Source organism: Scleropages formosus, chromosome 15 (genome assembly GCF_900964775.1).
Source record: "Scleropages formosus chromosome 15, fSclFor1.1, whole genome shotgun sequence".
Lineage (NCBI taxonomy): Eukaryota > Metazoa > Chordata > Actinopteri > Osteoglossiformes > Osteoglossidae > Scleropages > Scleropages formosus.
In genome coordinates, this window is record NC_041820.1 from 2,049,503 (window position 1) to 2,072,861 (window position 23,359).

Consider the following 23,359-nt stretch of genomic DNA (forward strand, 5'->3'; position numbering starts at 1 on the left):
TGTCCACCACAAGTCCATCAGTACGCGATTGAGAGCTCAAGAGGGTGTGGTACATCTTGTTACCATGGTTACTGTCAGAGAAGTTTACAGTGTGATTTTGGAGGCATAAAATGTGACTTATGATGACTCAGGACTGGAACAGATCTGTATGTTTATTTTTATGGGCTTGTTTGCCCTAAATTTTTGTCCTTACAACTGGCATTTTGACTTTTATTGCTATTCCACTTTTTGTATTCGTTTGCTGAGAATGGTCTGCATTCATCTGCTGAAAACAGCATTTGTTCGCTGGGAATAGACTGCGTTCGTTTGCTGGAAACGGACTGTGTTAGTTTTCTGGGAATGGACTGCATTTGTTCGCTGGAACGGACTGCGTCCCTTCGCTAAAAACTCTGCATTCGTTTTGCTGGAAACTGACTGCATTTGTTTGTTGCGAATAGACTGTGCTGTTGTTATGAGCCTTATGACGTACTTTCTCTGTTACCTTCTGCCATCAGTGTATTCCTGGAAACACACAGGGTTTCTGAGAGTAGTTCACTAAACGTAGACCATGTGCTGCAGCAAGTCAATGTGTAACAATGAGGACGGACCCACCCCCTCATCTCGGGGAGATGATTAAAGAGCATTGTCTCGCAGGTCACACTGAGACCTGCCAGCGAAGGTGGCAGTGACCCCATCCCTGCGAGACACACATGAAGGCCTGGACTACTAATTAAAAACGTAATTCCTTCTGTGAAACCAAGATCCGAGTGACACTTTCAGTTCACATCTGCCGCCACGTTTTTTCCACAACAGATGTCCATTCCTCTGTATACAAGATAGTTGGTTTTTCTCAAAAACACTGCACTTATAGAGTTGCTTATTATCAGATTCTTTAAGTGATTCTGAAGTCATCAGGTAGAACCCAAGATTTACAGCTAACACGTACAGACATGAATCCGGGTTTGATATGTTTTGGACGAGGAAAGTTAATGGTATATGAATGAAAACATAATGGTTTCTGTTGGTTCCATTGGTCGCAACATACACTTCTTATTTTTGGGTCACTGTAGGATTCTTCTTTGAAAATGTGGAGCCACTTAAAATGAGCACTTGGCAAACTCTTTCTTAGTAGGCTTGAACCTGCAGCCCTTTGATGATTCTGAATCCCGGCACCCCAACCACAGTCTCAGCTCGTCACTCCAACAGTCCCAGTGGCGTGTTTCTGTTTCCCTACCCTCCTTTTGCGGCTTTTGAATAGTACCGGTTTTGCTTGTGAATGGTCACATTGATTAACTCTGGTCAAAGAGTACACAGTGGTCTAGGGCGGCCCCCCGGGATGCGGGTGGGAAGGGCCTGCCGATACAGGGGCACAGTGAAACCCATACAGCATTGATTGGGCTCTGCCCGCACTTTCCTGCAACTTCTACAAATTAAATAGTGGCAGTGATTAACAGCTAATACATAAGGGATGAAGAACGGGGATAAAAGTTTTTCAGTTTGGGGGAAAAATAAACAAAAGGAAGGGGGAAAAGAAAAAGAAAAGTCATGCGTTCATGTTAAATGTATGTTTAAAATCTTCCAGTGGAATAACTGTTCCTGCGGTAAGCAATTTATGCTTGATGTTTTTGATTACAGTAAAAATATCTGTTAATACAAACACAAGGAAAATTTTGTACATTGCCAATGTCAATATCCTATCTGGGGTCAGGGTTTCCTCCAGGGCCAAACTTTCATTCATTTTGTCAGAAAGAGTTTGCAGGACTACTGCTCAAAAGTGATTTTTCCTCTTTGATATGGCTAAATTGCCCCATTAATGTCCAGACTGCTAAAGCGTCCATTCAAAAAAATAGCATTTTCCTTTTGCGTGATGGGCCAAGGGCTATTGCCACAGCAAATGGAAATTAATGAGAGGTTTCATTGACGCATCTCTGATTTCAGTCTTAGCTGGCCCCGAGTCCCTCATTGCACGACCGATCAGAGCCACGGATATTAGCTGATCGCTTGGACATATTTGTTAAAAATAAATGCTTGAGACAAATGGCAGAAAGGCCTTCGGACTAAGGCCACACATTTTAGTTTCGTGTCAGAAATTTCACCTTTCCTGTTTAAGCAGTTTGAGGTTCAAACTGGTTTGGCGCCCGGCTGCTCAGTAAAGTGAAGTGTGATCCAAGACCCCCCTACAAAATAGCCAAACAAAGAGAAAAACAAACAATTTCAAGGGGTTCTGTTCTTGGCAAGTATGAGCCACTGCTGTTGCCCAGATTTCCAAGTGGAATTCACGGGTACTTAAGGGTCTCTGTATCGATTAACTGAGTTGGCTATGAAATGGACGTTGAAGCACGGACATTGAGAAACCTACTGGATTTTCTGCAACACACACACAGAGAATGCAACTCCATCCCCTCAGACACAGACACATAAACAAAACTACGCTTCGATGATTCTCTGTGGAAGTAGTGGGATCGCCAACAAAAACGTAGAGATGAGCCGCATTGTCTTCCTGCTGTAAGCAGGACAGTGACCTGTGCAACCCTTTGCCCCTTTCCGAACGGGATGTCCAAGGACTGACTGAAAAATAAGAAAAAATATCTCCCTCTCGATCTACAAAAGCCCTCTCCAACACATAAACAATCGGTGACTCCTGCTGCTGACGAAAAATGCGGAATACGTCTACTGTGCATTTGCAAAACCTTTAATCGCTTTGCAGGCTGCTTCAGTGCTTGACCACCTTTGCCAAGAAGGTCATTATTTTGTATGGGGGAATTGGTTGTGGCCATATGTTGTTCTTTATTGGTCCATTAATCACAATTTGCAGTCAGTCTGCTTTTCCATTACAAGGTCCCCAGTACACTCTGTGTTTGTGCAAAATCGTCTGGGCTGGAGTCGAATGCTTTACCCAGTGTTGGGAGGTCCACTTTGTGATTTATTGTCTGCGGAACTCATAGAAACGCGTAGGTGCTCTTTGGTCACCAGGTGGAATCACTGCAGGGTTTGGCTCTGGGCCTGGATGTGGCACCTGCCGGACCCTTCGCGGCACCAACGGTGACATGGTGAGCCTAAAGGGCACCGCCAAGAATTTGTGTTCACCGTGTGGATGTGGATGGGCTGTTCGGTCACAGTCGCTTTAACTTCAGCAGACGTCTCAAATCCCTCTTTGATTTCTGAAGGGTCCATCGAGAAACAAGCCAGCAGCCTCCATCCAAAGCACACAAACCTCGAGCAAGCCAGCTGTGACAGGAGGGTTTGTGACCTGGTGTTCTCTGAAACCCGTACCAAGCTGGGGCAGCCAGAGCTTAGCAAAGGTTCAGTGGCTGTCTTTGCTACAATTGCCAAAGGATGAATAAATAAATATCATGGTTAATGAGCAAGACCCTGGATACGAGTGTGTGTCTATTTATAAATATACAAAAGCAAACCCAAGTGCGCTCTCAGACGCCCACACGCTCATTAAGTGCCTCAGAACACAGTTGTGTAGAGACGCCTTCTGCATCCTGTTGACTCGTGGCCGTGTGGCTGCATCTCGGCCGAGTCGTTTGATGAACCGACTCTCCAATTGGACTCGAGAGCCTGAGTGACTTGACTTATGAAGGCACTCACAAAGTGTGTAATTAGCTCTTTACATATCCGGCCTGTAATTTTTACAGCATGTATAATATGCTACTTGTTATTTTCTCCTCTTATGGATGGCATATGGCAATGTTTTTTCATTCCTCTTTCTATTTTTTTCTCCCTGCAAAGAAGAAAGCTAAATAAATGCAGCGTAGCCACAGTGTGGCATCTGATGACGGTTTCCTCTGCTCCTCTCTCTCCTGCTTCAAAGACCTGGCCCCATAATTAGGTGATAGTCTTAGAGCAAGTGAAGATACTGACACTTCTGCTTCATGCTGCTCCCTATGCCCTTGATATGAACGGGTGTGGGAGGTTTTCCTGTCACAAGTGTGGACAGCCTTAGGGCCTCATCTTCTGGTTTTTTCCTGCCATTTGTTGCTTGTATTAATTGCTGTTTAAACCTTGCATCCATCGTAGTGTTACATACTGTGGTGCTGCTGGACTGTACCTTTCATGGTATCCTCACGTTGGTGTGGGTGCCCTTTTCTGTGCCGAGATTTAAGTGTGAATGGAGTGTGTTGATTCTTTTCCGTCCTTGGTATTATCATCGCATGTTTAGTTGTATTGCACACCACCATTTTCTGTCCTTCATCTGGCTCTGAGGCTTTGAGGCCTTGTGACCAAATCCGCAGTGATCTCCTTGATCACCTCAGTCTCTGGTGAAGCTGTGATCTCAGTTCCCGGAGGAGGAAGCGCCTGGGGAGTTACTGCAAAAAGACCACAGGAATGGGGGGGTGGAGCTCTGAGGAAGAGGAGCTGAACATCCCCTTTAGATCAGCTTCTGCTGCTGTTCCTAGTAGGATGAGGAATGTTTTTGGTTGGTGTGTGTGTGCGTGCGTGTGCGCACAGGCTGAGAGCTCTGTTGCACCGTAGCGGTCTGTGTTACGGTCAGGAAGTGCTACAGTAGTATATGAAATTCCCTAGAATTCAGTGATGGTGATGGATGCTGTCATGGTCCACCAGCTCCTCTCACTGACTTTCCATATTCATGGACAGCAGAAAGCTGTCAGCCAGACTGAGTACAGTTATATTTTTCTCTTTTCATTCTGTAACCTTGTTGTTGTGCTGGGTCAGGTGCTGTGTGCAGGACTCCTTAATGACAGAAACACATCATCAACAACTGCGATCATCTTACAGTGGCACTGAGATGCTGTACTGCCAGCTCTTAAAGTCTTTGAAGACTGGCCTTAATGTCCCCCACATATCGAACCGTGACCGATAGGTTCCCACGGTGCAGTGCTTTGCACTTGGTCCAGGCTCAAGGATGCCCCCTAATGGCTGAGTGCTGGTGCTTTACCGGAGCTGCCTTGACGGTTTGTCCTCGCCATCTGGAGAGAGAAAGCTGCGAGGATGGTGAGGGGTATGGTGTGAAATTCTCTGGCTGGCCCCTGATGCCCCCCCCCCCCCCCACCTCCCGTTTCCACTTTTCTGAAGCTCAGGCTTTCCAGACATCTCCCTTGACGTGACACCGGCTGGTTCTAAAGCAGGAGCTGGGTGCGGGGCGGTGTGGGGGGATTGGCAGCAAAAGCCGTCCTACTCTAATGAGCCCCAGCTGGGTTTGTGGTCCTCTTCAAGTCAGCAGAATCGGGGTTCTTGGATGGACAGTTATCTCCTGTAAACCCACCACGCCCCCTCTCTGAAGTAAGGGTTCTGTTTGCGCCGAAGGATGGATTATGTGTAAGATGTGAAAGCAGACCCCCCTCCCCCTCACACACACCTCCAGCACTACTCTGTCACTCTGTTGGTAGCTGCAGAAGCTTCTCGCTGACTTACTGAGCATCACTGTGTCTGAGACATTTCCCTGATGTACTGCTGACCTCTTTCAGTTTACATATGATCACATATGCTTCTGGGGGTGGGTCCCTGGACACTGAACAAAAGGGCTGCGATTATCCACATCAACTAGTGGGGGGCCAAACCCTAAGCTAGGTGGAGAAAGAACACTTCGGTTATAATAAAAAAATTAATGCTGGCAGCAGGTGGTGTAGTAGTTGGGGCCGTTATCTTGGCTCCACCTCCTGCTATTTTAAGTACCCTTGATCGAGGTACCCATCCAGACTTTATACAGTAAAAATTGCCCTCCTATATAAATCGATAAATCTATGAAAATAATGGGATTGCTTTGAACAAAAGCATTAGCTAAATAAATGTAAATGCAACTTATGGTGTGTAATGAAGATAAATAGAATTGAAGAAGTACACAAAGTCGTGCCTTTGGGTAAGCGGCAACTGGTGTTGAGTGAGGAGTGTTCAAAGGACGGTCTCCTTTTTTTCTGAATACCATTATGCACCTTCATTTATCTCCTGAAACATCAACATGCACAAACACATTGATTTGGGAGATGAACTCATGGCTTTTGGTGTTTGCGTGACCCTTTTGCATCATTCTTAGTGTTTTTGTGTTCTTCGCAGCTGGACATTGCCCAGGATTTGAACCCATGACCCCTCCGGTCCTGAGATTTGTGCTCCAAGCCTTTCTCCGCAGCGGTTTGTGAAACGGGAGGTGCTTTCTTCAGGCCTCACAGACCCAGTAGATGTGCAGCTCTGTATCCATGGCCCCTCCTGCACACGTCCTCCTCAGTGTCGCACACGGGTTGATATAGGGTCCCTTTCCGCTCCTGCTGGCCAGTGGAAGGGCACGGGAGGGAGTGCAGGGGGCGAGGTGCGTGCTCACATTTTCCAGCAGCCCCCCTGCAACTTTGTTACTTCGGTTAGTTCATGAAACTGTCCGTCAGAAGAAGCTGAGAAAGAATCGATTGGTCTTCATCACCATTGTGGGAACGCCCTTCTCGTGAAGCGTTTCAATGAATGCGTTCGACTGTGCATTATGATCCTCTGCAATCAATAAAGCAGCTATCTGTGTATCTGTCTATATCTGTCTACATCTGTCTACCTCCATGCCTCTGTAATATATCTAACTGACAGCCGTGACGTCACTGACCCAGGATACGGGCGTTCGCCGAACTGACGCTCCTCATTAATGGACGGAATGAAATGTCCATCACACTGCTGTGAAAAATGAATTTGCCCCCATCGTTGATCCGCACTGTCGCCTTCGTGCTGGGGGCTGCAGTACCGGTTGTTTCCAGAGCACCTTGGTGTGAGCTGTACCCCACTCTCTCACGTGTGCTGCTGCGGTTACCCTCCTCAGGGGACAAGTCAATCACTCCATCTATTAAACTGTTTAGGGCTGGTTAAAGGGCCGGGTTTTTCACACACGTGAACATGCACACGTGCTCTCAGTTCCCATGTTTTGGGCGCCACCGTTTGTCCCTTTCAGCTCCGACGGCAGTGGGAAAATTTGCACTGCAGGGTCCATTGAACACCAGTCAGCCCTTGTACTGACCTTGAGAAACCCAAACATGGCATGTGGGACGAGGCTCACAAAAAATGCAGGAAAAACACATCCTCCTCTCTGTCATAAGTAATAAACGTTAGACTGATCGTATTAAGAACAAACTGGAATTGTCTTTCTTTTGCACAAGCCATGAGATCGCCACATTCTGTTGAATTATATGCTTTGTAATGGATAACCTTGTTGTCTTGCAGCTTATAATTATTATTTTGTCTTTTTTTACAGTCTATATTTCGCATTACATCTGCTTTATTTTCTTTGGATGTGCTCCCTGGCAGACTGCGCTTCTCACAAACTCTGCGTTCCTTCATGGTTTTAATTCGGCGATATCCGCGGGCGGCTCGTGTTTCCTGCACATTAGCGTAACCTCGGTCCGTATCGGAGCGTTTCCATCATGGAGGGATGGTGCAGCGGGAGTTCCAAGCGGTCCTCGAAGCGTGGGGCTCACCGTCTTTGTGTCGAACGCCTCCGAGGTCTCCAGAAACCCGGGGCCGAGTCTCCGCCGCCACCTGATAGAATGCGTATTGTAGCCGCGCTGCGCCGCGTTGTTCTTACGGCTTCCCTTCTCACTGCTGAGCCTCAAATGCGCCGTGACATTTAGTCTTGGCACGTTTCCTGTCCACGGTAATTTGAGTCCATGTACTCAGAGAGAGAAGCTAATTAACCACGTTTAAAGGAATCCTAAGAACTGTCCCCCGGAGTACGGCGAAGTTTAGCAGCGGGTCAGGGATCATAAATCTCTGGAAGTTCGTTTCGGAAGTATGTTCCCGCCTCGCCCATATGTCACGCTGTTATGACTGTTCCCTGTGATAGCACCGGGGCGGCCGCCCGCCAGGGCCCCAGGCTCGGATGCGAGGACTGGGAAAAAGCGTTGTCGGTCCACCCGGGAACGGGAGAGGAAAGAAAAATAATTTTGAAAAAGAATTGGGAGATAGGATGATGAAACGAAAGAAGACAAAGGCCGGCGTCTGGTTTCTGTCTTTTCCAGTTCCTCTTAGCTTAGGGGGAAGCGCTGCCTTTTCTCTTTTCCCGGCATTCCCGAGTGATGGCACGGGACTGACGCTCTGTGTCCTGTCCGAGAAGCCCGATTCCCCTGATTGGCCCCTTTCCACCTCATCAGAGGACCCCCTGTGATCCCGCTGTCTTGGCTGGGGTTCGAAGCCAGGTAAATGGGGAGCGAGGCCTTCGAAGCGCTCTACACCGTGGTAATACCACAGAGAATGGATGTCATAGCAATTATGGCCTGCACCGGGGTGGATCGGCGCTTTGACAGGAAGAGAGCCGCCATTATCTTGTAGTGGTTTGATGGGCGCTGAGAACATGATGGACCCTCATTGCCATGATCTTCCCGCTTTGGATTAGATGCCGAAAAGCAGAGGTTTGCCCGCTGTTCTGTTTTTTTGTTTGAAACAAATCAGGACAGATCATCGTAGGATCCCGTCGGCATTCGCTGCCGTAGTAGCACGAGCTGGGCTCTGAAGTTTACCCCACAGAATGAAAAATGCTGCTCCCTGGCATTCCCGTACAGTGCGCTGCGGCATTCCAGCCACGCAGGGGTCAGAGGTCGACGGCACAAGAGCACTTAATTACATCCAAGTGGTCGGCAGGCGAGTGATTTGAGCCTCAGTGTTTGCAGTGTTTATTTTTGCTGCTGGAAACGTTATTGGCGTTCTGTCATGTCCCGTGGCCAGTGGCTGTATAGAGGGGTGGGGGGTGCTAGAGGTTTTGAGCAGGCCGTGTGCTCCAAAGCAGGTGATGGGGGTGGAGTGTAAGGCTGTTTTAAGACAGGTACCTCTTACCAAGGTGGTCAGCAGGCAATTCCACTGCCAACTGAACATCCCGACCATGAGAGCACTACCCCATCCCATTATCCTTTTTTGTCCCGAAATTGGTCTCATGGCATTGACCTCTGACCCCGTTAATTATGCGATGCGTCTGCCCAACCTCCTGAAACTACCAGCAGCAGGAATTTACTCAGCGGGAATTTACTGCAGCCATCTTGAAGAAGTCGGCACTCCTGTTATCACTTGACTCTTCCAGTGGTATTTCTGCTGATGGGCAATGATTTACCAGCTTGAACTTACTCAGTTCTCTCTTTTCTCTCATGGTCTCACCGCTCGTCTGACCGAGCAGGTTCTCAACAGAGTATACATACTATTTTGGTCAGTTTTTTTGAAGGGGATTTGTTTTCTTGTTCAGTTATATGTCAGATAAGTAATTCTAGGGACTCCCAGGGCAAAAGTTAACGATGTACTGGGGTAATTTACTCTTATTGCTCAGCACCCCTTAGACTGAATGTAGACAGGAACGGAGTCTGGCCCTAGAGCTCTGCTCATGGGTCCAAGGTGGGTCTGAAGGCAGGTAGACCTGCTCGGCCTTTGTCGGTTCTTCTGCGGTCAGCGCCGAGGGTCTGGCTTGTGTCAAGGCCCCATTTCACGCTGATGAACGAGCAGTAATTGCATTCCAGCCAAAGAAATAGAGGAGGCAGCTGCCAGCAGGGCAGCCATAAAGAACGCTTTTGATGACAGATTTACCGAACTGCTCTGTGGGCGTTTCTGCTCTGTCGCTGGCCACGGACTGCCTGTTACCAGCCGGACTGCGCCAAGTGCCATCATGTCCTAACGGCCTGTGTTGTTTTGGCCCTCGTGCGACGGGACGCCGACCTCCACAGACTCTTCAAGGCCCAGAATACCTTTTCCTCATTTGCTTGCCTGTCGGTGGGAAGACACATCCGGCAAGCTGCCCGCAGTTCCGTCCTTCCTCAGAGTAAATTTAGAAGGGCTCGCGTAACTTCTGTTTGTTTTGAAAGATGTATTTTCATGGCACCTCTGGGCCAGACCATGCTTGGGATATTTTCGGTCCAGGACTGTAGCACAGGCCGTCTTTGTCAGCGTCTATAACTGACCAACCCACAGAGAGCCCTCTGTGCTGTCCTGGAAACCTCGGCTGGGAATCGGCACTGTCCGCATATTGTTCGCAGCCAGCACTGGGGGAAACCTGCAGCCGACTCCCCTTGGAAAGCCTGAGTAAATGCTAATAACTCTGGGCTCTTCGCTTGCTTGAGGGTGGGGGAGGAATGGCACGGGGTGCTGAGGAGCCCTCTGTAACCTGTTCCCCGCATGGAAAATTAATGGCCTCCTTTGTAGGTGGCCCCGGCTGAGCTAGCCGCACCTGGCAGCGCCGATTCACAAACACGCCGATTCGGGGGTTTGTGCAGTAGCGATGGGGGCGGCCTGATGGATTAGCGCAGAGGCGCGTCCGTTTGAGCCCTTCTTGGGCTCGTCAGGGACTCATTTCCATCGAAAGGTTATCGGCCTCAAGGGGGTGATCGCACATCTGAAAACACATTTCCAAGCAAGGAAACTGCATGAAGAGGCCCCACAGGGCTATTTGCAGGACCCTAATTTGCCTTATATCATTAGCTGATTCATTTAGAGACATGGCGGGTGTTTTGGAAGCCCGTCCCCCCCCTCCCATGGCAGCAATTGCATTGTGATCCTTGGCTGGCTCTTAAAGATGATCATTATTGTTTCATTTCATTGACACTTTTCCCCAAAGAGGCTTACGCTGATTTACCCATTTGAACAGCTGGGTGATTTTTTTCTGTATCCGTTTAGGGCAAGTGCTTTGATCAAGGATATTACAGCAGGAGGTGGGAATCGAACCTGCACCCCTCAAGTGTAAGGTGGCACCTATAATCACTGCACAACCTTCTATTCAGAAGCCCATGGAAAAGTTTAGATCTGATAGCCTCCTAGCCAGTGCTTTTAGTGCCTTATCCTCCAGGCAACCCTCTCCTCCTGGTTTCTGCCTTCTACTGCAGATGTCGCTCCAGTGCAGACCGGGGACGTGTTTGGCCTCCAGGGCCAGATCGAGCACAAGCTGGCCTTTCTCAGGGAGCACGTGCCCAGAGACACGCGGCTGGTTCTCATCGGCCACTCCATCGGCTGCTACATCATCCTGGACATGATGAAGCGGGAGCCTCGGCTTCAGGTGAGAGTGTCGTCATGGGAACAGGTGTGGCAAACGAAAGCACTATTCTCGGAGCACTGCTCCCAGGGCGTCCTCTACACTTTGCAAACTGGGCGGAAGAACAAATTTCTTCTGCGGGTACCTCTACGACACCGCACTTTACTGGCTTTAGTCCACCTAGGAGCATGCAGATGGAAACAGTCCCCAATGGTGATTTACTTTCCCTGGATCGCGTAGCACCCGCCCCGGCACGGTTACAGCTCGGCACTGGAAATGGGATTTTCGGAAACGAGTTGGCAGCTGCGAGGAACCTGCACTCATGCAGGGCTGTGAAAAGTGTTGGGAAGCAGACCTCACGCCCCCAGTCTTCTGTCCCCCCCCCACTTCCCCTTCTCCATTATCTTTTTCCAGGTACCATCAAATTTGGTTCTGTTTTCTTGTTTATTGGTAAGAAAGACATCATTTAATCCTCTCCCGGTGGAGCCCTTGTCTGAGCTCAGTTTTTTGAAAGACTGAAGTGTAGACCACCACCACCTCCCCACTCCCTTTCCTCAGTCCCGCGCGTTACCTGTAACTCATCACCTTTCCCTGCTTCATGAAGCCCAGTTTAGATGCGCATCCCAGCTCTACCACTTCTCCTGTTAGTGTTCAGGTGTAAGTGTCTTCCCCGTTGGTCAGGTTCATTCTCTCATCCAGTCAGCAGACCTGGCCCCCTGCCACCCTTCGAAGCACATTCGTGACCCAGAGGTTCACACAGCCCGACCGTGTTAAATTTAAAAAATAATATTAAGCCGTGAAGCAAAGACTTCTCATTCCTGCGGAAGAGCATGGGCTGCCAGGGAGCGAACGCGAGCGGTTCCCCTCGGTAACATACGACGTGTGATAATCAGAAACTCCTGTTCCTCTCAGCTCACATGTTGATGTTGGAGTAATGGCCTGCGTCCCGGAGCCTGGGTACGACGGCAGCCTTATGTACGGAAAGGAGTACGATTCGGCATGTATGAGCCAGCTGCCTGGGGCGCGTCAGCACACTTACGGGTCCTGGCACCCCAAGGAGCTGGGGGACAGCTGTCTGGCACATCTTCCTGGTTCTGTTGTTCCCAAGTGTTGGATTGACCACAATAAGCCCAGTCCTGCTACTGGATCCTCAAAGACATAATGAACAGTCTGTGTGTGCGCACGCGTGTGTGTACAGTGGTAAGCCGTCCACTAGCCGCCTCTGAACCCAACAGTGTGTCTCTTCCCGAAAACAAGCCGTCTATTTCATCATGGCTTGTACAACTGAAGCCAAGGCTGCACTTTCTACAGAATGATCATATGAGCTCTGTACTTGGAATCGCCCCCTTTCCAGGAGAATCCAAACTTCTCATGATGTGTCCAAGGCATGATAACTCTTCTGATGAAAGTTCTAGTTTGACTAGATCCATCATCTATCTGTATTTTTTTTTCCCAGGATATACATGTTGTCCTTAACAGTCCCAATCACTTCTCCATCACCGCAGTTCAAAGCACTCAGTGTTCTTCAATGTCCAGCTTTCACATTCATATAGTCTTATTTATAATACCATTGACTGAACTGTTGTAATCTTAACTATTGTGGACACATCAGAACCATTGAGGATCTTTTCTAGATCTTTCCTTGTGTCTCTACCAAGTGCTGGTGTTCAGCATGTTTCCTGACTGCTGGATCCCTTGTTCTTGATCATTAGTCCTTGAAACAACAGCTGTCACTGAGTTCTGTCTTCACCATCAGCACTGAAGTCCTCTCCCGATCCATTTTATTGCTCAATTATTGTAGTTTTTTCAGATTTAAGTGTAGTCCCATTTTTCTCGCGCTGCTTGCTTTTTCAGTGGGATTTTACGGTCCTATAAAATCCAGCGTTCAAGTATGCATTGGTTAATTCATTTGAATATTTTTACATGGTCCGCTTGAGTACATAAGGAGAAAATTATTCACGGGCCACAGTCAGATATTGTCGATGTGAAATGAAATGACTCTCACTGAAGGAAGAAGGAGCCAGAGAGGAGGTCTCCCGGTCATGATGAAGCAGGAAGGAATCAGTGAGGGGGTGGCACTGAAGTGGTGAAGGATTGTGGGTCAATCAAAGTTTGCTGGAGGAATGCAACCTCCCTTCCCCTGCACCCACCAGCAGTCTCCTTTGAGGATCTGGGAAAACACTGAAGACCTGCAGAGGACGAGCAGCCCCTGTGTGTGTGTCTCTATGTGGGTTTGTCTGTCTGTGTCTGTACACTCACTCAGCCTTCCCATAGGGCTTAATCTGTGGAGTGCGCATTAGAGGAGCGCAGTCTCTGCCACTTAGGAAACACTTAAAATATTTCACAGCCGTCTTAAGCTCACCTCACAGTGAGAGGAAAGGGCACGACCAGCAGGCAGGAGCCAGAAGAGCACACCTGCCAAAACAATAAGTAATGTGTGGCGATTACTGCTACGGAACATCTTCCTCGCAAAACGACAGATACTTCCCATAAAGGAACTCTTCTCAGACCCTTCCAGGCCGCACAGCCCTGCAGACCTGACCGCAGTGCTTCACTCATCTACCCACATCTGCCATCAGCACCAGTAGGTGTTCCGTGGTGTGATGCTCGTGGTGGAGGAAATCTCGTGAAGATGTTAGATGTGATCCTGCTGCTGAGGGCCACGCTTTGATGACCATGTGGAGCTTCATGCATAGCCTCTTAAAGAGGTCATCTGATTCTATTTCAGCACAGGAGAAGAGGCGGTTTTAGCTGGCTCCACAAGGCATGTCTTACACCCAGACTTCACCTTGATGGAACAAAGGCCTGTTTGTTCAGATCCTTCAAGAACGCGATCCGAAAAAGTAGTTCTGGACACAGTCAGAGTTTAATCTGCAAGCCGGCATGACCGATCGGTGCAAACGCTCGCGTGAACTTGTAGGAGTTCGTCTACGAGAGCCTCCTGGGTGCATCATTCGTTTCCCCTCTCAGAGGCCATTAGTAGACGAGGCACGATTTGTGAAATAAAAGAAAAACAAGAACAGTTAGATCCAAATAAACAACGGCTAATGGCCGCAAAGTGTGAAGCAAGTGGTGTTTATCCGTGGGATTAACAAAGAGTAAACAGGCCGTGGAGCACAGGAGGCCAACAGCACCGAGGTCTGGCAGCCCTGCTGGTGGATGTTTCCCATTATCGGAGGGACGCGTGATCTGATGTGCTGTTTTTTCACAATCATGTTTATTTTTACATAGCACCCATCCATATATGGCTTCCACAAAGTGCTTAGCTGAAGGTCTCATCAGATTACAAGTAGAAAATTAAGACTAGTAACAAAATGACAGATAATCATGCACATGGGTAATGCTGTTATCGTTTAATAAGTGTGTTTAAGAAGACAGATGGTAACGAAGAAGAGGGAACAACTCTGCAAAATCCTTTCCGACCCTTCAGCACAGTCAGAGCGTTGGCTCAAGTGAAGATCCATCAGTCGTCGACATTTGGCAGCAACCCTGCAAACATGCAACCTTTAGGGTGCTGGGAACTACGAGGGTGTGAGGAAGTGGGTCCTGCACAGTGCCTGTCGTCGACTGGCATATGGATGAAAAAAGCCTATGTTTCCGTGGTAATTAACAAGGGTCAGAACCCGTGTGAAGAGTCATATTCCGTGTTAAACACACTTTTAACCTTTTGCAGTCCATAAAGTGGAGCGAAGGGGCAGTTTATGACCACGTCAGTGATTAACAGCTTCTGGTGCCAGCCCCGATTAATTAAGCGCCGTGTTGCGATAAGTGATTAGTGTGTTTCCAGTGTGCCGGAATGTTGAATCGCTGCGCCGAGCCTGAGCGATAGATCACCGCTGCGCATTCAGACGGCGCTTTGGGGCCCTTTGCCCTTCCCTCTTCCACAGAACCACCCGCCTGCTCGACTTCTCACGTCGGTTGGCGTACAGCTTGCCCCGCAGCAACAGCCGCTTGTTTGTTTTTGTTTAGCTTGAAGCGGTGTTATCGCATACTAAATCAGTCCACCAATCCGGATGTTTCCTATTTTTTCAAAGAACCAGGGTGCGTAAACACGTGGCTCGTGTAAACATAGTCGAAACGCACGGGCTGCAAAGACATGACCAGCTCCAAACAGTGGAGGCTCTGATCTGTAGCGCTGCGGTTTTTCCAGTGCTGCATGTCTCAGTTCATTTACCTCACCTTCAGTACTTTGGAAGATATGCCTCAATGAGTCTGCTCATCCAGAAGCTCCAGTGTGGACACCTGAGATGCAACTAGTTGTCTTTGCTAAGCAAAACTTCATCTTGTCTCTTTCTTAATTCAGTGCCCATGTGACTCAGTCTAAAGGTTTTCTTTTTTCTTTTTTTTTTTATCGTGGTTTCCACCGGCTTCCATCTGGCGGTGAAGATGACTGACGTCTCGGGTCTTGAAGAGACCTTCTTGCCACCCAAGTCTGTTTGTTTTCAGTTGAAGGGCTTTTCACTTTCCCTCCCAGCTCAGAAGTTCCACGGCCAAGCGGAGAGCGAGAGGGCGAGGCCACGGGAGCGTATTCTCCAGCGTGGGTTTTCAGGAGAGCCTCAGCCAGGCTGCCGGTTCGAGCCGGGCTGGCAGCATAGCCCATGTTAGCATCCAGTTAAAATGCGGTGCTTCTATGACCAGAACAAGAACGCGTTGGTGATCGGTGCCGCGGCATGAACGAATACGCCTCCAGAGCTTATTAAGGGTCCTGGCTTTGCGGTACAGCACCAGAGTGCCGTTGGGGTTTCCCTCAGCACACTCAACACACCTCACAGCCCTGAGCGCTTTGTTAACTGTGTAGGAGCACCTTGCGTGGACTTGGAGCTGTGATGGTAACCCGTGCGACTCGGCTCCGGCCCTGGCTGCCTCGACATGCATGGCAGGAGCGCTCGCTTTCTCCTCTTGCTCATAAATTGTGCGATGAGCTTTCGCCCAACTTGAGGTCTTCTACTGGTCATCATTTTCTGAATTTCCTCCGACTTTTTGAAGACTCGTATCTTCACATGTTAATCTTTCACTGCCTGAACTTCACTTGTGGATGATCTTTGCAGTAGAGTATCTCGCTGTATTATTAACCCTTGTCTCTCTGAGATTGCTTGACTTGATTTTAAGTCGATATTCTTCTCTTGAAATTTCTTCTGTATAATGCCTGTGTTTAGTCCAGTTCTTGGTTTCTGGGAGAGAGATGCAGTGGAATATTTCACACTTCTTTACCATCATCTGATTGTCGTCTTTGAACCTTCTAAACCCATGCTTCATACAAACCTAACAGACAAATTAACAAGTGAAAAAATTAATTTAAAGCCACGTTAGTCCTGCGCTCTTGTAAAGCGGGTGTTATGCTGATGTATCCCTGCTCGTGGACTATGGTATGGTGACCAGAACTAGTGGCTCTTGTCCCATGTCTGTACCGCTCAGCCACGGACCAGGTGCATTATGGGTAAGTCTGAGCCCACCCTCAGCAGGCTTTATCTTCTCCTTCAGAAGTTCTCTTATGCAGCTGCTGCGTAGAACGCTGTCAGAAATGTTCCTGCGGTGGCATTAAAATTCCTCTCCTGTCACATTTGGCTCTTTAGATTTGAATTCTCCAGCGCACACAGCTCACTCCAGCGGAGAGATGCCAAACGGGGGCTTTCAGGTGCTCTCCTGACCCCTGCCACACCGTGCATTTCTTCCCTGAAGAATGAGAGAGCGGAGGGAGAAAAGATGAGCGCGTCTCCTCCTCCCGCTCGCAGGCCCAGCGCGGTGGAGGTGCTCTCTCTGCAGACGGAGCACTTCCTCTGCATTCCTGCCTGCATTCTTCACCCTGCTGGACCTGGAGCTGGTTCTCATCATCGCCGCTGCTGATTTACACATCAAAGGTTACCTGCAAACGTGTTCCACTGTGGCATCTCCACAGTTCCGCACGCAGGAGCGCTCGCACACATTCACAGTGTGCACACACCTTCGCTCCACCGCTCTCCGAATCAAACTGTTACTGTCATTCCGTGCTCACGTTGTGCTTTACCCATTTACACAGCTCAATAACAGTTGTTTTTACCACATCAGTTGGAGATAACTACCTTGGTCAAGGGTACTAGAGCAGGAGGTGGGATTGGAACCCACGTTCCTGAAGTGAAAGGTGGCAGCTCCATGGAGTCCGCCACCTGCTGGCCAGTTTACGGTGGTCCAGGATGCTCACCTAAGGAGTATGGTGGTGCTCATCTGTGACGGGTTCTGACTGTGGAGAACATCACTTTAAAGTTCTCTTGCTCTTCGGACGATGGAGAAGTACGGACCTTTGGGGAACGATCAGGGTTTTATGCTCGTCTTGATGAATATACAGTGTGTAATCCTCCTCAGCCGTGTTCTTCACCCTCCCCAAAGAGTTCTCGGGTAGGATCCCATGAACGTTGGCTGTCACTGCGTTGCGTTCTTCGGAGAGATTTGTTCACGACGGCTGGTTTTGGCCGGATTCCCTGCGAGGGTTTCCCTTTCGAATTGTCTGCAAACACGGGAACAAATAAGGTGCAGTCCCATATCATCCCTTGAGAGAGCGTGGTCACATGGGGGAGTGTAACGGGGTGTAACAGGACGCTCCGCTTCCTTTCACTGAGAAATATCTGGGCCGCACTGCAGGGTGTGACCCCGGTACCGGAGCTCTTCGCCTGCTCTGCTGAGCCTCGTTGGGTTTATTACTGCCGGCCAATACAGGCAGGTGCATCCTGTGTTTAACCTTCTCTCTCTCTCTCTCTCTCTCTCTCTCTCTCTCTCTCTCTCTCTCTCTCTCTCTCTCTCTCTCTCTCTCTCCCTCCCTCCCCCTTCTCTCCTCCTCACTCACTCACTCACTCAGTTTCTCTCTCACTCCAGCTCTGAGCTCCCATGTCTCTCGCTGTTGAAGCTTCTGATTGCAGAAAGAAAGAAGGACATTGGTCGCTAAAAAAGTTTCCTTGCATTCCTGATATAGCTGCCACTGGTCTGGGGCTCCTTATACTTTATATCCATGTCCATAAGGAAATTCTCAGCTCATTCCAAATATTGCTTTTCTAGTAGATTCCAGATTATGTGCAAACTGAGTTGGGTACAGGTGTCCCGCGGTTGCGTGTTCTCGACTGAGTGGTAGGGCGATTGTGCGCCTTGTCGACACATGTGCAGCGTTCCAGGGTGAAATGTTTCCGTCCTGTTCCACTGAGAGCACCTGCACGTTTGAACCATTTTGAGTTGTCCCCCCCCCCCCACGGCGGTAATTTTACATGGATTTGGGGTATTGTCTCCATCGGAATTTTCTCTTCCGGCTTCCTCTCTTGTCTTGTTTCCTCCCACGATTTTAACGGCCCAGGTCTGGTTTAGAGGCCCGACTGGACGCAGTTGGCCGGCGCCGATCCCTTCCCCTTCTTCTCCAGCCAGTTCTGACGGAGGACGTGTCGGTTCGGCGGATGCAGGTTCAGCGCTGTGTGCGAGAGCCTCGCCAGCTGCGGAGCAACGGGGGAAACGCGTGCCATGCGGGGGCTGGGCCGTCCCAGGGCCGTCGATCGTTTGAGGGCGAACGATCCTACGTGTTTCCCGCTCGGCCTGTATCCCACGTATCCCAACGCTCCAGCAACGCTCCATCAGTGCTCCGGCAGCGCGTTGGTGTTGCCACGGCCGGGAAGCAGCACGCGACAACAGTGCCAGCTCATTAATCCTAAACAGTGTGGAGGTGTCAATTAGGAGCAGAGGGAAAACTTGGCTCTGCACAAAACGACTTGATTTCTTCCCCCATGAACATGTAAAAGTGTGAGGCTGGAGACAGAGATGTTCTCTCTCCAATAAAAGTTTATTTGGCATCTTCACTGCCTCTGTGCATTGCGGGTTCTGTGCGTCGCTCAGAGCCTGGGTGGGGCGTGGGACACACTGCGTGTGTTTTGCAGACGCTGCAAAAGGAAACTTATTACTTACTTGTTCAGCCAGCACTTTTCTAAAGCAGCTTATGATGTTGAGCTGCTTACTTTTGTCCTTTAGCTTCTGCTTTTTTCCAAAGCAACTTACAGCATTGTACTTTTTACAGTGTCAGTTCTGGGTAAGTACCTTGCTCAAGGTGGGATTCAAGCCCAGGTCCTTTGCAATGTATTTAAAGTGGGCTTGTAGGCAGGGGGCCCTCCGTTGTGCCTTTGAATGAGATACTTTGCCTTATTCCGTACTCTTTCAAAAGTGCCAGCAAACGAAGGTAATGAACGAATAATTAATTATTGATTATTAATAAATATTAAAGGACACTGTTTTTTTTTCCTTCTTCCACCAGGTGCTCAAGTCTGTGCTGCTGTTTCCGACGATCGAGCGCATGGCAGCGACGCCGCAGGGCCGCCTCATGACCCCGGTGCTGTGCAGGCTCCGCTACGCCACCTACCTGCCCGTCTTCCTGCTCTCCCTGCTGCCCCTGGGGCTCAAGACGTCCATCGTGAAGTTCGCCCTGAGGGGTCTGAGCTCGCTTGACCCGAAGATCACGAACGCTGCCGTCAGGCTGCTCAGCGTTGACTGCGTGGGTGAGAGCCACTCGCTCGAGGTCTTTGGCCTGTACACACTCGCACACTACACACACAGTGTAACAAAGACACCCTAAACACTCTCACTGGACACCTGAACTTAGTACTGATATTGAACACTACATTTTTCCCTCCTTCAAATGTCAGCGGTAATCCACTGTCAGCTCAGTCCCACTATGGTACCTCACACAGATTCAAACCCAACACACTGAGGCCCTACACCACCGCAAGACAACCAAAGTGTGGTGGCGGGTGCTTTGCTGGACAGACATACGTACCGAACGTGTCCCTTGTTCTCGCAGGAGCCCCAAAGTCCACTGTGTCGCTCTTGAGGACGTGTGCCAACCCGTCCTGCGTTGATTACTGTTTAAGCTGCTTTTGGCCACAGAGTCCAGCTGTCCTTCTTGGACGAAGGTCACGACGAGGCCTCGGTCGTACAGACCTCGAGTACAGGGAGGGGCGTGGCCTGTGCCTTGTTGTGCTGTGTGTCCTCACGCTCTCGTGTTCCGAAAGCTGTCACAACCTGTGTTTGTCTCTCTAGCCACTGCTTTTATTATTGTAAACATTTACATTTGGTCATTTATCTGACACTTTACCCCAAAGTCACCTGTAATGATTTACCCGTGTATACAGCGGGGTAATTTTTACTGGTGTAATTTAGGGTGGGGACCTTGGCTTGGTACTGCAGCAGGAGGTGGGTTTTCAACCTGCAGCCTTCAGGTCCAAAGGTGGCAGCTCTACCCACTACACTATGCTGCTATACACCCCCAGGTGTGTGTGTGTGTGTGTGTGTGTGTGTGTGTGTGTGTGTGTGTGTGTGTGTGTGTGTGTGTGTGTGTGTGTGTGTGTATATATATATATATATATATATATATATATATATATATATGATTTATGTTGTAATAATTATTTTAATAATCATCATATTAATAATAGATGAGGATTAATATGGAGGTTTGGGGTGTTTGAAGGGTCAGTGCTTATTTATGTGAATCTTGAAAAGGGTTTTTATGTGATCACAGGTATGATGGTTCTCTCTTGGGCAGTGGAGATACAGGTCTGATTCAAACCGCTGCCTGGATTTAGTCCTGTACCACTGACAGCATTGATTGGTATTTGTCCCTCCGACTGTAACAATATTTATAATAATTATTCATTAGTCAGAGGAGCTTTGTGTACAGCGGTCCAAAGAGGAGCAGTTACATTTGTGTTTGGTTTTTTGTCACCTACACTGGCAGTGTACGAACCATGAGGGGTTGTGATCTGGGCCTTGACAACAAGGAGAAGCTCCTGATGGACTTAAGACCTTCATCAATCATGATTTTTCTGTAGTACCTGAGGTCACTTTTTCACTTGGAGCAGCAGGGTTAATTTTTACTCTGTTTGTGCAGGGTAAATTCCTTGATCACAGTACTGAAATGGGAAGTGGGATTTGAACCCCGGACCTTTAACTGTATGGTACCCACTGCGCTACGTTACTTTGTAGAAGGTTGAATATATTCCCTTTATTGAAATATTAATTTTTACAATATCTGTGGTTCACTTTGGAAAGTGATGGTGCTTCTGTTCATATCATGTTTTGTGTAAGAAAATCTTGGCTTAAGTAATGGCGTAAAAATGTTTGAAATGAGCACAACCTGCACGCCCCGATACCCAGGTTACTCGTGTCATTTTCACATGCACGCAGGTCGCTGTTCACTTACTTGATCATTTTTTTTAAGAACCATTTGTCTTTGATCACATTACAGCGCTGTGTGTGTAATTAATGGTAAGTTGACAGGTATAATTAAGAAAACATGTTCTGATTAGGTTAAACTTCCTGCTATATTTCAGAGTTTATTTTTCCACAGTCCCTCCTAATGGAACCGAGTTAATGTGTCTGTAATTGCGGTCAATTGACAACTCTCAGCTGCGCCCACCGCCCCCACCACCTCCCCTGCGTCGGTCACCTAAGAACCGCGAGGCCACTGTGCGCTTAAGGAACATCTGTCTCGGTCGGGAAACATGTTTTCCACGAGGAAAAAGAGGCGCTGCCTTCAAATCATGGTTTGGGGCTCTCTTTCGGGGCGACGGGAGGCCCAGACAGGCACCTTGTGCTCAGCTCGCCGGCGCTGGATCCTTCATCGGATTCGTCGGAGCTCTTCGGCGGACGTCTGCGGCCACCTGTTTCCGCTCGACCGCTAAATTGCCGTGGCGAACAGCATCCTGAGCGGGGTGGGCTGGCGCGGTCTCACATGGACCAGGGTCACGGCACCGAAATGCCAAGGGCAAATCAGAAGAACGTTTCTGATGGCCATGGTTTGTCATAGGACAGTGCTTAGCTTCACTGTTAGCAGGTAGGGTCATGGACCCAGGCTTGGCTTCTGCCTCCTGCTGTAGTGCCTTTGATCAAAGTACTTACCCTAATGGACACGGTAAAATTACCCTGCGGTATAAACGGGTAGATCATTATAACATTGTAAGTCCCTTTGGAATGAAACAGTGGTTGAATGAGCAAATCTAAGTATAAGTGATCCTCTGTCCTCTTTCGTTACTCCCACAAAGTGCAGTGCTTCACTTATGAGGACCATCAGTAGAGTCTCATCCACAGTCTCTCTGGGCATCTGTCCTGCTCACCCTCCTGTTGTAGCCTATTATTCTAAGCTTTTTTACAACAGGCACCCAAGAGAATATGCTTGTGTGTGTATGTGCATGTGTGCGCGCGTGCGTGTTGATGTTCCAGACTCCACACTTGACCTTTGTCTGCGATGGACATGGAACGGACCCTCCCCCCGCATTGCATTTCAGGTCCTTATACGGCGTGATGCCAGTCGCCTTCCTAATGGCTCTGTTTTCGTGAGCGAACATTTTTGCCAGGAGACGCGGGTGCGAAGTGCCCTCGACGACGACACACCCTCTGTTCTGCCTGCGAACCGTGTCATCCTGCGGAAGGTGCCAGGTGGCATCCCACCCTGTCTGCCATGCCCTTTGCGTGTGTGTACACTGTTTGTACACGGCTGTAGACACTCGTGCAGAAAAGACTCTGACTTTTTGTCATTGGGCTGGAATGCGGAGCGTTCCTTCTTCGCTTTATTGTGACTCTTCCCTGCTCTTTTTTAAAGGCAGTCTGGTGTGTTTGCTGTGCAGGCTTTTTAGACTTCTAGTTTGCGTGCGTGTGTGTCTGCGTGTGTGTGTGTGTGTGTGTGTGTGTGTGTGTGTGTGTGTGTGTCAACGGAAGGAGTAGATTTTATCTTATTGTTTCATACCAGTTGGCTTGGCTCATGTGTTTCGGAGCGCTTTGGGGCACGTATAAGGGTATTTTTGAAAATGGGTTCGGTACCTCGAGAAACACTGCAAGACCTGTGTCTCTGTGGCATTTACTGTGGGAAAACAAGGTCAGAAACTCTGCAGGTTTCTCTTTTGTCGATGATTAATTCATACAAATGCTTTGCAGTCTCATAGATTGCTATTAGTGAAGTAGTCCAGGAGGGGCCCTGCTGTTGGACCCTTTCAACGAGACTCAAGCAGGGTTTCTTCCTCTTATTCATAAGTTTGTATGAGCCCTGCATTGTGGCCTGAGGTTCGAGTCTTGCCATCTATGATAGTTCCCGGCAAATGCGAAGCTGGCCTATATTCCTTTGGGTGGGTGGCATGGCGGGTGCATTTGGGGATCGGCATTTTCCTCTGAGCATGTTTTACCACACTATAGTCTGTTTATTACAGTAATTTACCCATTTATAATACAGGGAACTTTTTACTGTATCAGGTCAGGGCAAGCACTTCATTGAGGGTATGACAACAAGAGGAGGGATTAGAACCTGGGTCTTTGGGGTTCAAAAGGCAGCAGGTCTAACCACTGTGCCCCCTGCAACCCCACTTTGACTGAGGAGGGATAAGCAATGAACAGTACAGCCATGGGAGAAGATGTGTTTTTACTATGTTTACCCCACCTGAGTGAGGAGACAGCACT

At 48.8% G+C, this 23,359-nt stretch overlaps 1 protein-coding gene across 3 annotated transcripts in view; it reads left to right on the top strand.

Moving 5' to 3' along the window:
* Window positions 1-23,359, top strand: part of ldah (lipid droplet associated hydrolase) — a 60,676-nt gene that overhangs the window by 25,721 nt on the left and 11,596 nt on the right. For all 3 annotated transcript variants that reach the window (XM_018734170.2, XM_018734187.2, XM_018734179.2), the window contains 2 exons: window positions 10,767-10,936; window positions 19,170-19,410. In XM_018734170.2, coding sequence (XP_018589686.2) covers window positions 10,767-10,936; window positions 19,170-19,410 — 411 coding nt within the window. The remainder of the gene's footprint in view (window positions 1-10,766; window positions 10,937-19,169; window positions 19,411-23,359) is intronic.